The 16,189-nt window shown below is 43.4% G+C and overlaps 1 protein-coding gene across 1 annotated transcript in view; it reads left to right on the plus strand.

The window, feature by feature from the left end:
• ATP10A (ATPase phospholipid transporting 10A (putative)) overlaps positions 1 to 16,189 on the plus strand; it is a 117,521-nt gene that overhangs the window by 43,739 nt on the left and 57,593 nt on the right. Inside the window, exon 2 of the mRNA XM_075737565.1 lies at positions 2,187 to 2,391. Within this exon, the coding sequence (XP_075593680.1) occupies positions 2,187 to 2,391 (205 nt within the window). The remainder of the gene's footprint in view (positions 1 to 2,186; positions 2,392 to 16,189) is intronic.

Consider the following 16,189-nt stretch of genomic DNA (forward strand, 5'->3'; position numbering starts at 1 on the left):
ACCAGATTGCCCAAAGCCTCCTCCAGCCTGGCCTTGGACACTTCCAATGAAGGGTCATCCACAGCTTCTCTGGGCAACCTGATCTGGTGTCCCACCACCCTCATCACCAAAAATTTCTTCCTTATGTCTCTTTCAGTTTAAAGCCATTATCCCTTGTCCTGTCATTACAGGCCCTGGTAGAAAGTCTCTCTCTGTCTTTCTTATAAGCCTCCTTTATATATTGAAAGGCCACAATAAGGTCTCCCCAGAGCCTTCTCTTCTCCAGGCTGAGCAACTTCATTTATCCCAGCAGAGCAATTTGGCCTTGTGTTGCTCAATATCCACCCTTCCTGCCACAGTGTATATAATTGTGGCAGTTGCTAAGCATGCGAGAGATGAGGAAATGCTAAAATAGCAATGATTTTCAAACAATAGAAGTTAAATAAAAAAAATTAAGTGCTTATAGTATAGTATGGGACTACTTGTTATTTTTAGCCTGATGATACTTCTATACTGCTACTCATTGGACATGCATTTGAACATCACCCAGTTTCACAGTTAAATTAAAAAGGATGAAGAGCAACGGCCTCATGTGAAGGGATTTGGAGTTACAGACTGCATGTCTAACAAACCCTTCAGATCTGCGGTGCAGTGATTTGTACTGTTATGGCACACTGGGTTTCAAAGCAATTCATACTCATTAGCAGGAAAAGTTAAATGTTGATTTTGGCCTGAGTGTGAAGGGAATGGGTAATTTCAGCACCTAGTATGTTCATTACCTGCCGTTGTTAGACTATCATGTTTTACACCTGACTCATTAATCTTTTTCAGGTTTTATCAAAATAGAAATCCCAACCATAATTTTCATTCCTCCCTTTATAAACTGGATGTTAGGAAAGGACAATGAAGAAATTCTAGGAGGTAAAACCTGATCTGATACATCCTTGTTGTGCTGCCGGACGCATTATTGTTCAGGATTTAGGCTAAATACATGAATAAAAGTCAAGTTACTAATTCTTGTAACACCAGTGAAGGCATTGCCCCACCACCACCAGAATCCCATTCTACCAGTTGAAGTGCCATCACAGGAGGCTGTCACTGGTGCCAGTGCCAGCACTGAGAGCCATCTCGGGGCTCACATGGCAAAAGAGCTTCAGACAGCTTAACAAAGTGTCAGAATAGCAGCTTCCCAATTTCAGGAGGTATTTTACCACGTGAATATTGTGGCTGGTTTTTTTCTTTCAGAAACACAACAGAAGAAAGTAATTTGCACAAATGCCAAGAAAGCACATGAGTCTGTGCCTGTCATGGAACTAAAACCTTGAATTGTAGCTAGCATTAATTAAGCAATCACCTGTTCCTTTTCCCTCTTTTTCTCAAGAAAAAGTTAAAAAATAAATAGCAAACTAGTGGCTGTATCTAAATAAACAACACACACATCAGTGTTTCAGGTGGGTAAGTCTTTGAACTGACAAAGAAATTACACTGCAAAATAAAAGGTTCAGTGTAACTAAACAGAAATTAGCTATGCAACAGACGGCACTATGGCTAAAATGGAGATACTGCAGAAATATTTAAAAGAAATTACAGTGTCCTTTCCCAGTAGAACAGTTGGGACTGAATTTTTCCACGTGATGTCCTTGTAATTCTAGGTTTAGTGATAAATAATGGAAATTCCTTTCAGTTAGGGATTTTTGGCTCCCTCATCCAAATATCATGTGCAGCACCATACAAAGTTTGTCACTGTTGGAAAAAGGGAACAAGGGGAAGCTATCAGAAGATGGTGCATGATGGAGGATATTCAGGTGTCCTGCACCCAAGCCTGTTCCTCCATGCCCTGAAAGTGATTCCTTTTCACCCTGTATGCACAGCAGCCCCCCCATCTTCATGGGGGCAGAGGACTCAGTGCAGGGAGGGAGAGAAAGGACAGTGTGAAGCTCCCGCTGACCCTGCTTAGCCAGGTCTAACATCCACCTGTGGTCCTCTGGGCCTTAAAAGAGTGTCTTGGGAACTCAGACCTGATTCTGAGTCAGTGGGAAGTGGCCTCCTGGCAGTCTGCATGACCTCTTCCCAGCCTAACTTGAGAGTACCTGAGGACCTTCCGAAGGAACTGTTCTGTTACAAATCACACCAGATCTTATGGGAAGCATCCCAGCCTGTGCATTTTTTTTTAATATATGTCCTTTAAATGTCTTTTTTTTTCCCAGAAATGAGAAGAAATACATAAGCAGATACTGGAAAGAAGTGAAAGTTGGAGACTTTGTGCAGCTTCGTTGTAATGAAATTATACCTGCTGACATATTGCTGCTCTCCTCAAGTGATCCCGATGGGCTGTGCCATATAGAAACAGCAAACCTGGATGGTGAAACTAACTTAAAGCAAAGACAGGTGGTGAGGAAGTTCCTAGAGCTGGTAAGTCACCATTCCTAACTCATTTAAGATGAGAATTTGTTTCAGGTAAGTAAACTGTTCACCAATCCACTCCACACAAGCTAAATTCTGCTTGTTCTAGTAGTGCTAATGAATTACTGTTGTGGTTGTCATTAAAATACTAGCACTTGCCAACAGCTGACCTCATCATAGTATCAGTTTTTACCATAATTTTTCTCTGAATTTGAATAGGAATTATTTGGGGCAATTGTGTGCGGTTGGAAAATGTTAGGGTGTTTTAATGGCTTCTATTGTAGCTTGATTTTTGAAAACACATTTTAACTGCCCAGTGAGAAGATACTTAAATATAAACAACTACTTTTCCTGCCTGCAAACGAGATCAGTTTCAATTAGGAATTTTGCCTGAAACTCAGTGTTGCAGAATACCCCTCCAGCACTTGGAGCATTAAAGCTTGTAAGATTTAAAGGGGCAGCATGCATGCATTCTGGAGGTGTCTGTGCTGAAAAACTGTTTTACTGCTCTCTCACTGTGCTTATCTCTCCCCAACAGCACTATTTTGAAACAAAACAAAATCCAGATCAGTTACTGTCAGCAGAATTAGAGGAAATTACCTGAAGTTTTACTTGCTTTAATAATCTTCTTGAAATAGTATTTATTTGTATGCCTCCTCTCCCATCCCTCTTGCCAACTAATCCCAGTTTCCTGTATTTTCTGAGGAAAAAAATAAAATATTTTCTAGAACTCAGCTACATCTTTTTTCCTAGTAGCTCTTCTCATTTGAGAGATTTTGCAAACAATGAGAGCTGCTGCCCTTTCCACTGTAACTACAGAAGCCTTTAGTTGTACTGAGGTAGATCAGCATTAAGGAAGCTGCAATACAACTAACAGGATGAAAATCAATGTGCCTTCCAAATAATTCTTTATGGTAGATAGAGCCTTTCTCTGAATAGCTTGTAAAAACATGAGATGAAGACTTGTTTAATCATCAGTGATTTCCACATAGGATTTAGACATAACACAGCAGCTACTACCACAGTGAGAAGTTTAATCAGCTACAGGCCAAATGTTTCAAAAACTCTGATTGTTTCAAAGAAGCTAATGAAATTGCTTCTCAAACATCCCATCCTGTTCTCACTGAGTGGAAATTTCTCCTAGTGAGTAGAGTTCCACGGAGGTACTCAGATGATGCATCCCAGTTCTCTGCCAACGTAGACTTCCATAGGACAAAGACTACAGATTGCGTACCCACATTGTTTGTGGGTACAGTTATATGTGGCATGGCTTGCTCAGCATACCCTGCTTTACTGAGGAAATCAGTTATCATATAGATACTTTCAGTCAGCTTTGTAGACACCTAGCGCACTTTGCATTTCCAGCCCATCCTCCTGCTGCATCTGTATTATAACATAATTATGGAACTTTTCTATCTTGGAAGTATGCTGCACAATATGTAGATAAATAATTTTTTAAAATATATTTTAAATCACAAGATGCCTAGCAACAATAGCAGTGGGTCAATAATAAATTGTCAGGGTTTAAACTGGGGTCAATGACAGAAAGCTCATTCATTCCAATGAAAACACGACTGGGCCCCAAGAAGTCAAGTATTGAAAGAGAGCTTGTAAGAAAACCACATGTGACTACCTCCCCTGTCTTAAAATAGCTGAGAAAGCAGGAAATATCCAAGCCCAGGTTCCTGCGTCAACTAGGTTGTAGGCAAAGTGCACACCTGCAAGTACCAAGTCCTCAGCAGCTGTAGCATCACAGAGCCTCTCTGTAACAGTTATCCAGCAGAACACTTGCCATCCTCATTAAAGTCCTGGCCAAACACTTCTGAGCACACTGTTAATTCATGCAGCAGCATTAGGTTCTTCACCCCATACTAGTAGGGATAGAACTTTTACTCGTTCTTGAAGGTGTTGCCCTGCTGAGAGACACTCAGCAGTGGGATAGAGGGAGCTGCTTGGGAAATGTTGGATGAATAGTAGGCCCACAGCCAAGTAGCATGGAATATCAAGGTGATGCCCGTTTGTTGCAGTGAAGTTCAGTTCCTATCGGGGTATGTCTTAAGCTGCCACAAACAGAGAGAGCTTATTGTTAGGTCTCATAAAATACTTCAGAAGACCAGAATTTTCTTGCACCAGATGCTGACCATCCTTTTACCAAACCTCAGAGAAGTTCGTTCCCAAATCTTTTATGGGACCTGCATCCCAAACTGTTCATGCATTGGACAAGAATTGCTTTTACATTTTTATATTACCAGTGTACTCAGCAGAATAACTCTTAGTTATGTTCATAGCTGTTTGGTTCTGTGTCATTCTGCAACCCTGTTGTTCAAACAGGAAAACAAACAAATAGATTATGTAGTCTTGACCCTCTCTTTCCCACACTGCTAAACTCTTCCCCCACCCCCCCTTTCAGAATGATGTGCCTAGTCATGTGGCTTATCATGGGACAAGAAACACAGAATTTTTGGAAGCTTCTTCTTAAAATATCAGCTATCCATAGCTGACTTTGAATAATCTCTCTGTATGTCAAGCATTTAAAAGAAGCTGTGTTACAAAGCTTGGCCTTTCTGTGTTTCTTATATGAACTAACTGATAGCTTCCAAGCACGTGCCTGTGAAGCAGGTCGATGAAGGATAGCTATTTCTATACCTGTCACTGCTGGGCATGGGAAAGGAGCAGGAGTGGGGGTAGGAACAGTTGTTTTAAGCTACTTTTATGCTTTCCTTATTCTATCCCTGCCCTGTGCCCACCCATGCAATTTACAGTCCCACAGGTCTATGGAGAGCTACTTGCCATAGAGCGTGGAGTCGCTGAAGTGGGGCGTGTGCTGGGCAGTCCTCTTACAACAACAGCACTCTCTCCAAATGCCCTCTCCAGAGGCCAGCAAGCCCAGTACTGCTGCATAGGGTAGAGCTGTCCTCTGGAAGGGCAGCCTTTCTGCCAGCAAGCTCTGAAGGATCTTTGTGTGTCTCTCTTCAGCATAAACAGCATACAAGGTCCATAGTCTCAGAGAATAAAAGGTCCTACAGTTTTCCAAACCTTTGTTCAGAAAAGTACCATTCTGATCTCTTTTTAGCCCGACTCTTGAAGCAGCAATAAGCAGTTATAGAAGCAGTTCTGTATCCTTGTCTCCAGTGCTTTGCAGGCATTATTATACTCTAAACATATGCTCAGAAGATCCAAGATCAGCATTTGTGGGCTTGGATTGGACCTCTCCACTTCTGAATTCCAAGAAACTGTTTTCCTTTATAGTGCAAGTGACCAGAAATATTGCTTATTTTAGTGCTGCTTTGATTTGTCTGAGTAATTTATAGTAGACTGGGAACATACTGCTTGTTAGCTTTGCATGTTTGTTAACGAATGTGATCTGTCTGACACAAACCTGTACTTTCTGTACTTGATTCTACACACTATCAATACACAAGCTGGGAGAAGAGTCACTGACGCATTCCTCTGTGGCCTGTATGTCTGAAGATATCAGTTCGAGTGCATACCTTGTTGTACGCTCAAAATAGTCAAGAAAAAAGAAAATCACTCAGTGAGTAGGTTAAAAAAGAAAAAAAGGAAACAGCAGATTTCTCAAAGGCCTTGACATTTTTTCCTCCAAGACTTTAAATACTGTGGTCTCATTATCTAGCTACTACGGCAACAGGATGTGTTAGAAATGTTTAATATAGTCAGAAATGTACTTCTGCATGCTCTGTTTTTAAAACCAAAAAGATTGCGGACTGTCTTCACACTGAAACATGGATCAGATCTGTGCGTGAAGCATGGCATGCTGCCAAGTGCAGCTAGGAGAAAGCACTGTGCTAAATCCCACTGTGAGTGATCTAATGGTGTTAGCAGTGACCAGTAAGCATCTCTTGGAAAAAACGAGTGTTTCTTGGTATTCCACCAGTTTCCTTCTCATTTCTAACCCACCCTCACGGCTGCCTAGTCACAGCAGCCATTTCTGTTACGCTGGATCCAGTAGAAGACACAGTAGGCAGGAGGAATCAATGTGTTTTCTGTGCTACTCTGCAGGCTGCTGTGCCACCACACCCTCCGCAGTTGCTTATGGAATGTTTTCCGTCCATCTGAGACATCGTGTCAGCCGCTCTTCAGAGAGCGGATAAGCAGATACAGCCTGGGCTGCGAAAGCTCAAAACTGCCTTTCAGGTTTCATGAACTTGATTTAGGATATTTTGATAGTCTGAATCTAGACTCATGAAAAACATTTACATTTTCTTGCTGCCTTGTAGTACGAAACAAACAAAATACTCCACTGTTTTTACTCAGTATGCCTTTTAACAAAATCCACAAAGACTCACTGTGGATTCTGGAGCAGCTTATGGTTTATTAACCACTGGCCATGTCCTGGATGTTTATGTGGAAAGCTTCAGTTCAGCTGAAAGCTAAGCTAAATCTAGCAGCTGTCATTCCCTGTGAGAAGGTGCATGTAGCTGGTGAGGATAGGGAATGGATTTTTTCCCCTCTCATTTTCTCCTAAGAGTAGACCTTTGTTCAAAACAAGCTTGTACTAGCATGATTAATCAGGTTTAGATAAGCCTTGCAAATGACTTTGTGGCTGCTTATTTACTTTTTCTAAAAAACACATCTGAATTTGGTGTCTGCTTGTTTGGGAGAGTTCATTTGCATGCAGACTAGCACCAAAATAGCTCATCAGTCTGATTTCCTCACAAGTCAGTATGTGAACCCTTCTGGAATATGTATAAACTCAGAGCCTATGCTTATTCCAGGCACATTTGCTCTTCTGTCCCAGCCTGGAAGCTGGGCTGAATTGACAGATCCAGCTTTTTTTCCAGCCCTACCTGTTTTTGCAGAGTCCTGGAAGCATACTGGGTACAGCTGGACTTAGAGAAACAGTCCCACAGCTCCCTGTTCCAAGCATCAAGCCATTTATACCAGCTTGTGAGTCCTAGTCAGAAACTGGTCCAGAATAGAAGACAAGACTGCTTTCCAGAAGGGCTGCACTGTAACCCTGACTGTTAGTGACTGCAGGCTGCTCTGTGTACAAGGTACTTTGGGAAGGGCAACCCATGCTAATTGCATGAAAACAACTCACAGGGCAGCCTTGGTATCTCAGTGTAGATGTTCGTTTTGCATTCAGTTTTTCTCCCTTAAAAAAAAACAAAAAAAACAACCAGATGAAAGAAAGCAATTTTCAAATTTTGGTTTAGCCTAAACTGAGCTAAGATTTCTCGTGCAGCTATCTGCATTGGTTAAACTAGCTCAGTTTGAGAGAACAGCTAAAGTTAAACCAGCACAACTCCTGGGCAGATTAGTTTTCAACTCACCTGCTGATGTGAGCTTCTTATCTCAAAGAGTCTGACTGAGTCTTCCAAAGCAACACAAGACTGGGCATAGCTATGCTCTCCCTATTGCTCCTAGCCATGCTAATACCCTCAGGCTATCATCCACTTGAAATTAGTGGGAATAGTACACTATCTAATAGTAACCAATCAGTATGCTCATTGTTATTCAGACTGTAAATACTTTAACAGGGTAGAATCAGGCCACAAGAACAACAGGCAGCTTCGGCTGCAGTGACCACGAAATGGTAGAGTTCAAGATCCTCAGGGCAGCGAGGAGGGCACACACCAAGCTCCCTACCCTGGACTTCAGAAGAGTAGACTTTGGCCTCTTCAGGGACCTGCTTGGTAGAACACCATGGGACAAAGCCCTGGAGGAAAAACGAGCCCAAGACAGCTGGCCAATATTCAAGGGTCACCTCCTCCTTCAGAAGAGTAGACTTTGGCCTCTTCAGGGACCTGCTTGGTAGAACACCACGGGACAAAGCCCTGGAGGAAAAACGAGCCCAAGACAGCTGGCCAATATTCAAGGGTCACCTCCTCCAAGCTCAGGAGCAATGCATCCTAAGAAAGAAGTTGTCAAGCAAAAAGACCAAGAGGCCCCCATAGATGAGCAAGGAGCTCCTGGGCAAAGTCAAACAAAAAAAGGAAGCCTACAGAGGTTGGAAGCAAGGGCAGGTAGCCTGGGAAGAATACAGAGAAACTGTCTGAGCAGCCAGGGATCAGGTTAGGAAAGCCAAAGCCCTGATAGAAATAAATCTGGCCAGGGGTGTCAAGGACAAGAAGAAAAGCTTCTATAGGTATGTTAGTGAGAAAAGGAGGACGAGGGAAAACGTGGGTCCCCTCCAGAGTGAAACGGGTGACCTGGTTACCCAGGATATGGAGAAGGCTGAGGTACTCAACGACTTCTTTGCCTCAGTCTTCACTGGCAAATGCTTGAGCCACACTGCCCAGGTCACAGAAGGCAAAGGCAGGGACTGGGAGAATGCAGAACCACCCACTGTAGGAGAAGATCAGGTTCGAGAATATCTAAGGAACCTGAAGGTGCACAAGTCCATGGGACCTGATGAGTTGCATCCACGGGTCTTGAGGGAACAGGCGGATGAAGTGGCCAGGCCACTCTCCATCATATTTGAGAAATCCTGGCAGTCCGGCGAAGTTCCCGCTGACTGGAAAAGGGGAAACATAACCCCCATTTTTAAGAAGGGTAAAAAGGAAGACCCAGGGAACTACAGGACGGTCAGTCTCACCTCTGTGCCTGGCAAGATCATGGAGCAGACCCTCCTGGAGACTATGCTCAGGCACATGGAAAATAAGGAGGTGATTGGTGACAGCCAACATGGCTTCACTAGGGGCAAATTGTGCCTGACAAACTTGGTGGCCTTCTATGATGGGGTTACAGCGTCGGTGGATAAGGGAAAGGCAACTGATGTCATCTACCTGGACTTGTGCAAGGCATTTGACACTGTCCCACACGACATCCTTGTCTCTAAATTGGAGAGACATGGATTTGATGGATGGACCACTCGGTGGATAAGGAATTGGCTGGATGGTCGCACTCAAAGAGTTGTGGTCAATGGCTCAATGTCCAGGCAGAGAACAGTGACAAGTGGTGTTCCTCAGGGGTCGGTACTGGGACCGGCACTGTTCAACATCTTTGTCGGCGACATGGACAGTGGGATCGAGTGCACCCTCAGCAAGTTTGCCGATGACACCAAGCTGTGTGGTGTGGTCGACATGCTGGAGGGAAGGGATGCCATCCAGAGGGACCTTGACAGGCTGGAGAGGTGGGCCCATGCAAACCGCATGAAGTTCAACAAGGCCAAGTCCAAGGTCCTGCACGTGGGTCGGCGCAATCCCAAGCATGACTATAGGCTGGGCGAGGAATGGATTGAAAGCAGCCCCGAGGAGAAGGATTTGGGGGTACTGATTGATGAGAAGCTCAACATGAGCCGGCAGTGTGCGCTTGCTGCCCAGAAAGCCAACTGTGTCCTGGGCTGCATCAAAAGAGGTGTGACCAGCAGGTCGAGGGAGGTGATCCTGCCCCTCTACTCGGCTCTTGTGAGACCCCACCTGCAGTACTGCATCGAGATCTGGGGGCCCCAGTACAAGAGAGACATTGAGCAAGTCCAGAGGAGGGCCATGAAGCTGATCAGAGGGCTGGAGCACCTCTCCTATGAGGACAGGCTGAGAGGTTGGGGTTGCTCAGCCTGGAGAAGAGAAGGCTCCAGGGAGATCTAATTGTGGCTTACCAGTACCTGAAGGGGCCTACAGGAAAGATGGAGAGGGACTGTTTCTCAGGGAGTGTAGTGACAGGACAAGGGGTAATGGGTTTAAGCTGAAGGAGGGTCGATTTAGATTAGATGTTGGAAAGAAATTCTTTACTGTGAGGGTGGTGAGGCCCTGGAACAGGTTTCCCAGAGAAGCTGTGGATGCCCCCTCCCTGGAAGTGTTCAAGGTCAGGTTGGATGGGGCTTTGGGCAACCTGGTCTAGTGGAGGGTGTCCCTGCCCATGGCAGGGGGGGTTGGAACTAGATGATCTTTGAGGTCCCTTCCAACCCAAACCATTCTATGATTCTATGATTCTAACAATGAATGTCTCTCTAGCATCTTTTGGGAGTTATCCCTTGTGCCTTTCTTTTCTGCAGTATTTTGAGAAGGTTCACAAGGCTAGGAAAAGTGGCTTGAAAATTCCAGATAAACACATGTTAAAAGAGCAGATTAGTGCTCCATCCCACATATGTTGCCAAAATTAGATTTCCCTGAAGAAAAAGAGAGTTAAAAAAAACCCAAATAAGCAAAATAAAACATTTTTCCCTATGCACTACCAGAATATTAAAGACTATTTTTTTTAGTTTTACATTTTAGCTGAAGATTTTAGTGAAAAAAGTCTTGTAAGAAGACTTGTGTTTGTCAGTGCAAAATGTGTAGTACGAGCATGCAGTAAATTTCATCGTTGGGGGTTGAATTGCTATGAAAAGCTCTACACTTACACTGTTGTATCATTTTTTGGATAGTAGCATGTTCAGAGATTACTTCTGTGGAAATCATGGCCATGTCTAGTTAATGAGGAAGCAACTACTGTCTCTCTTTACAGAGAAACGAACATAGAGCAGCTGCATGCAGAATGGCCTTGTGCAGAGCAGGACTGAAGTCAGTGCTGTGGCAAATTCTTTTGCAAATTAGAAGTCCTAAAAGAGGGCTGAGGAACAAATTTTCACTCTATCATTTTACTGTGGTGTTTAGTCAGCAGTCTAACACTGGGAGGCACAGGGAAATAAAAAACTCAAGAATGATGGTTCACTTCCTCCTTGGTCAGCTTTGAGCAATGTTATTGTCTCTTTCTAGTTTCCATTGTGCAGATGTCCAGGCCGCAAGTTTGACTGTCGAGAGAGCTTCATTAGAGAGACAAAGAATTTAAATAACTGTAAGAGAAAATTTTGGATATCTTAATCTAAGCATTTGGGGGAAGGGAGGGGGGAGAAGAGTCCATTTCTAAAGCGTGCTGACTACTTGGCTTTTACCATTGGCATTGGCTGTTTTGTGTGTTTAAATATAGGTTAAAGGGCCCAAATTGATGTATTTAAGTTTGAATGTCTTGGCTGTGAAGGACCTCCCATCCCTAGGGTAATTCTTCCAGCACTGGTGGAACAGTGGTAAAACCATGTAAGGAAATGTATTATGCCAGTGCTTGTGCTGCATCTGACCTCTAGAGAGGTGGGACATTTCATTCACTGTATCAGTAGTCCAGCATCTCTCCGTTCTGCTGTTTCTCTGAAAAAGCATTAAAAAACAAGAGAACATTTCAGTTCTGTAGAGAAAATAAAATGCTATACTGCTTTCCTGTTGCAGAGAAGTAAACATTTACATTTAAAGCAAGTTCAGAAGAGATTTTCCAATTACTATTTTTTTTGTCATAACTTTTCTGATCTCCTAGCCTAACTCACTTTTACTAAACAAAAGTTTATTTCTGGAACTGTTTGTTCCTTAGCCATACGTTGGTCTGTCAGCTGGGAACCAGGAAATATCTGGAATATCTGTTCTCAGAGATGAGATTTTGTAATATAATGCTGAGAACTCCTGATTTTAGGGTCAGGATTTTTGAACTGGAAATACATCACACTGCACTTGTCTCTGATACCACAACCCAGTTGGTAGTATCAGTGGTTAGGAAAGGATGGAAGCACCTTCTTTTCCAGAGCAGGCAGGTTCACAGTATTAAGCCACATGTAACCCCAGCAATGATGGTATGTTCTCACTTTCCTTTGCAAGCACTGGAAGGAATCTACTTTTCTGCCAGAAAAGGCAGAGTAACAGAATGAGGAACTCCTGTATTTATTTCAGCATCCAGGATGCAAACCCTCATCCCACTTCTCTTTTCTCCACCTGCTACCCTCTAAGTCTTTTATGCATTTTAGTACTGATAAGGTCACAGAGACCAGTAGAAACTTGCATTCTAATATTATTTACATGGGAAGTGGCTGGCAATATGTCTCAAAACTGTTCTTTCAATAAACTCATGAAAATTTCCATTAACTGATTATACTCGGGTTCATAGTTTCAAGCTCTGCTGTGACTCTGTGATGGTCAGACACTTTACATATGTGTAAGTCCTTATAAGAGAGAAAGCCATGATTGTCCTCCGTTGACTGGAGAAGATACTGTTCACACATAACTCTAGTGCTTATACTTCCATTTGGGTTTGAATTGAAAACATCAGCAGTGAATAGAGATTTATAGACAACAGTGCTAATTCAGCTTTCTTAATGAATGGTTTTACATCAAAGAAGGGAACACAGCCTTTTGGATTCTAAGAGGAAGAGAATTTGATGTTTAACATGCAGCATGGTTAGAAAGTGCATATAAGTTGTCATGAGTGTTTACCAGCCTCTACTTAACTTTTCCAAGCTTGTTTGCTGTTGGAGCAGGTCCAGAGGAAGGCCACGAAGATGATCAGAGGACTGGAGCACCTGTTCCAGTGTCTTAGCACCCTCATAGTAAAAAATTAATCCTTAGATCCAATCTAAATCTACGCTGTTTCAGTTTAAACCCATTGCCCCTTGTCCTGTCACTGCAGGCCTTGATAAAAAGTCTCTCTCTTTCTTTCTTATAAGCCCCCTTTATGTATTGAAAGGCTGCAATGAGGTCTCCCTAGAGCCTTCTCTTCTCCAGGCTGAACCCCAACTCTGCCAGCCTTTCTTCACAGGAGGGGTGCTCCATCCCTCTGATCATTTTCATGGCCCTCCTCTGGATCCACTCTAACAAGTCCATGTCTTTCTTGTACTGGAGACCCCAGACCTGGACACAGTACTCCAGGTGGGATCTCATCAGAGCGGAGTAGAGGGGGAGAGTTTCCTCCCCCAACCTGCTGGCCATGCTTCTTGTTATGCACCCCAGGATATGGTTGGCTTTCTGTGCTGCAAGCACACATTGCTGGTAGATACCCATTTTTTCATCCACCAGTATCCCCAAGCCTGTCAATGTCCCTCTGGTTGGCATCCCTTCCCTCAAGTGTATGAACTGTACCACACAGCTTGGTGTCATTGGCAAACTTGCTGAGGGTGCACTCCATCCCTCTGCCTGCATCATTGGTGAAGACATTAAATAGTATTGGTCCCAGTATGGACCCTTGTGGGACACCACTCGTTACTGGTTTCCACTTCCCCATCAAACCTTTGACTGTAACTCTTTTGACATCCAGCCAATTCCTTATCCATCTAACAGTCCATTCTTCAAACCCAGATCTCTCCTATTTAGTGGCAAGAATGTTGTGGAGAAATGTAAAAAAGGCCCTGCAGAAGTCCAGGTAGATGACATCTGGACTGCTACCTGGTGAGGAAAGGCTGCGCAAGAGTAAGAGACTCTGCTGTTCTGCTGTGCTCTGGTTCAACAGCTCATATTTGTGTATGTTTTAACTCCACACTTAATTGAACAAGGCATACGTATTACTGAAGACGCCACCATGCAGGAACTTTGTAACCATTGTGTGTGCCTGAAGCATGAGGCTGGCTAGAGTGCTGAACGGGGGAGCCAACCTCAATCCTTACCCCAGCGATACATGTTCGTGCCCCTCAGCTCATTTCCCAGCTCTGCTGTCCAGTTTTGGAACTGGCAAGGCTGTCATGAATTTCTTTTCATAAGATCTATGCTATCAGCTGGTGTCTGAAAAAAAATCACTTTTGAATCCCTTGAGTTTTTGAAAAGGTGTTTTTCACTTTACTACTGGAGTCTTTAGCATGTTGATCGAAAAGGAACTTGTTCAGTAAAATAAATAGTAGATGAAAATAGACCAGAGGGTGAATTCTTACCCAAAGTGTTCTGGAGCCATCCTAACTCTCCCCATGTACCGTGCATGCCAACCACAGCCCCGTTGCCCTCAGACTGACTGTTGATCTTCGCAGCTGCCTCTCCACCCTCTCTGTAGGGCTGTAAGAGAAGTGCAGAACCAGCTGGGATTAAGTGGAGAAGGTGCACTCTGAATGCCATGTTTGCCTTAGGACCATTAGTAGGGCAGGTGTGTGATGATGAATGTTGATACAGGATACAATTCCAAGTGAAGACCGTGTGCCAGTGTCCTGCTTGGGGAGTTTTTTCTTGTTTATGTAGCCTTCTTGCACTGGAGCTGCTCGTGGAAAAGCTGACAAACCTGTGATAGTGCTGATATGAATGCTACCCTGTAGTACTTGGTATAAATGGTCTCTTTTCATTAGGACTGCTTCTTTCCCTCTCTGCTCTTCTGCAGCTGGCAGGGACTGGAGTTTCTCAGTTCCTTGGGTGGTTGCTGTATGTTACAAGTTTTCCTCACAACCTAGGACCATTTTTTTAAACATAATACCTTGCAAGATAAAGCTTCTTTTATCCAGATTCTCTGTCTTCAGGGTGAGATGGGCATATCAGGCTTTGATGTGTTTAACTGCGTCCTGACGATACAGCTGCTACTGTTAGGTTTTACCATTCATAAGGAAACCCCTTCATTACCAGCCACTCTCTCTCCGGTCAGGACTGTGGTGTTCTGGTTTTTATTTGTGAAATTATGTAAGAGAGGTGCTTGGCATTTCCCTCTTCTTGTGGAAAGGGTCTTAGTCCTTCCCATTCCCATTTCTTCTGGCAGAACTTCATCCCACAAGAAGTCAGACTGGCCAGCAGCCCAGACTAGAGCAAGAGTAGGCCAAGGTATATTCGGAAGCTGAGCTGAGATTTTTTGCTACTAAATTAAAAGGACTGTGCAGTGCTTCTGCCACTAATCAAGTGAAATTTTCTTCCAGCAGTTAGCAATGCAGCAGAAAGACTGCTAGAAATCTCTGCAGAAAGGGGAAAGCACTGGAGAGTGGGAGGGTTGCATCTCACTGAGTCTGTGAGCATGCAGCAAAAAGCCCCTGGAGGAGCAGCATGGGTTGTATGCAGAGTTTTGTGAACCCTTGAGAGGCTTGGTCAGTGGTTTAGTTGAAGCACTGAGCTAATGCTGAGGTCAGTTCTTACAGACTATGAACTCATTCATTTATTTCAGTTGCTGCCTTTTGGAACAGGCAGATACCACTTTCTTATTGTCCAGGTCTGGGTCCATATTTCAGCCTTGACATACTCTGTTCCCTTACTGCTCTCCAGCACTACTACAGTCCATGAACAGATTCATTCACACCACTGTAATTTTCAGTGCGTTGCTAAGAATGGCCATCATCCCAAGGGATGTTAGAACTTGCATGTGTGTATTTTTGGCATTGTTGGCATTTTTTTTGCTACTTTTGTCCCATGATCGACTAACAGCAGTTTCTTCAGCTGGCTGTCATGGAATTATTGAAGTCTTCCTAGGCCTTGCAAGCAACACGTTTCTTTTCCTGCAGGCTGGATATTGCACTGTTCCCTCATGTTATTTTCTACAAAGAGGAAAACTTTTACTTAGGTCAGCCAGAGGAAGATCAGCCCCTGAACATATATTTGGCTTGCTCAGCTGTTCCAGTCTTTCTGACTACTGAACATCTCTGTTCCATTTAAACAAACAGTACTCAAAAAAATCCAATTATAGTAGTAGTTGTCAGTGTGGAAAACAAAGCTATTAAATTCTGATGTACGGCTGGATCTGTTTAGTTCCTAAATAGCATAGATCAAACTGTTTCTTCCTTTTCTCATGAATTAGTGGCACAGATAAATTCTGCCAGAGAGACTAATGCAGTTTACACACTAAAACATTTCACTCTTTTAGTATATAAACAGTCTGCATGCTTTGGATACATAAAATCAATATGTAATTCCAGTTGCACATTAATAAAAGGTCAGATTAATTTTATATGGTACATGCAGGGTACTGCTATATAAAGCAATAATAGGGTGGACAGATGCATTAGGAGGATGCGTTCTTATTGCACTTAAAAGCTTTTAAACTGGAAAGCTATTTTTCTGGCTGAGGCAGATTTTCGTCTATTAAATATTTCCTTTCAGTTGTCCCCATGACTCCATTTCTCCCTTCTTGTTTCCTCCAGACACAGACGCCAAAACAAATC

Source organism: Balearica regulorum, chromosome 1, assembly GCF_011004875.1.
Source record: "Balearica regulorum gibbericeps isolate bBalReg1 chromosome 1, bBalReg1.pri, whole genome shotgun sequence".
NCBI classification, from domain to species: domain Eukaryota; kingdom Metazoa; phylum Chordata; class Aves; order Gruiformes; family Gruidae; genus Balearica; species Balearica regulorum.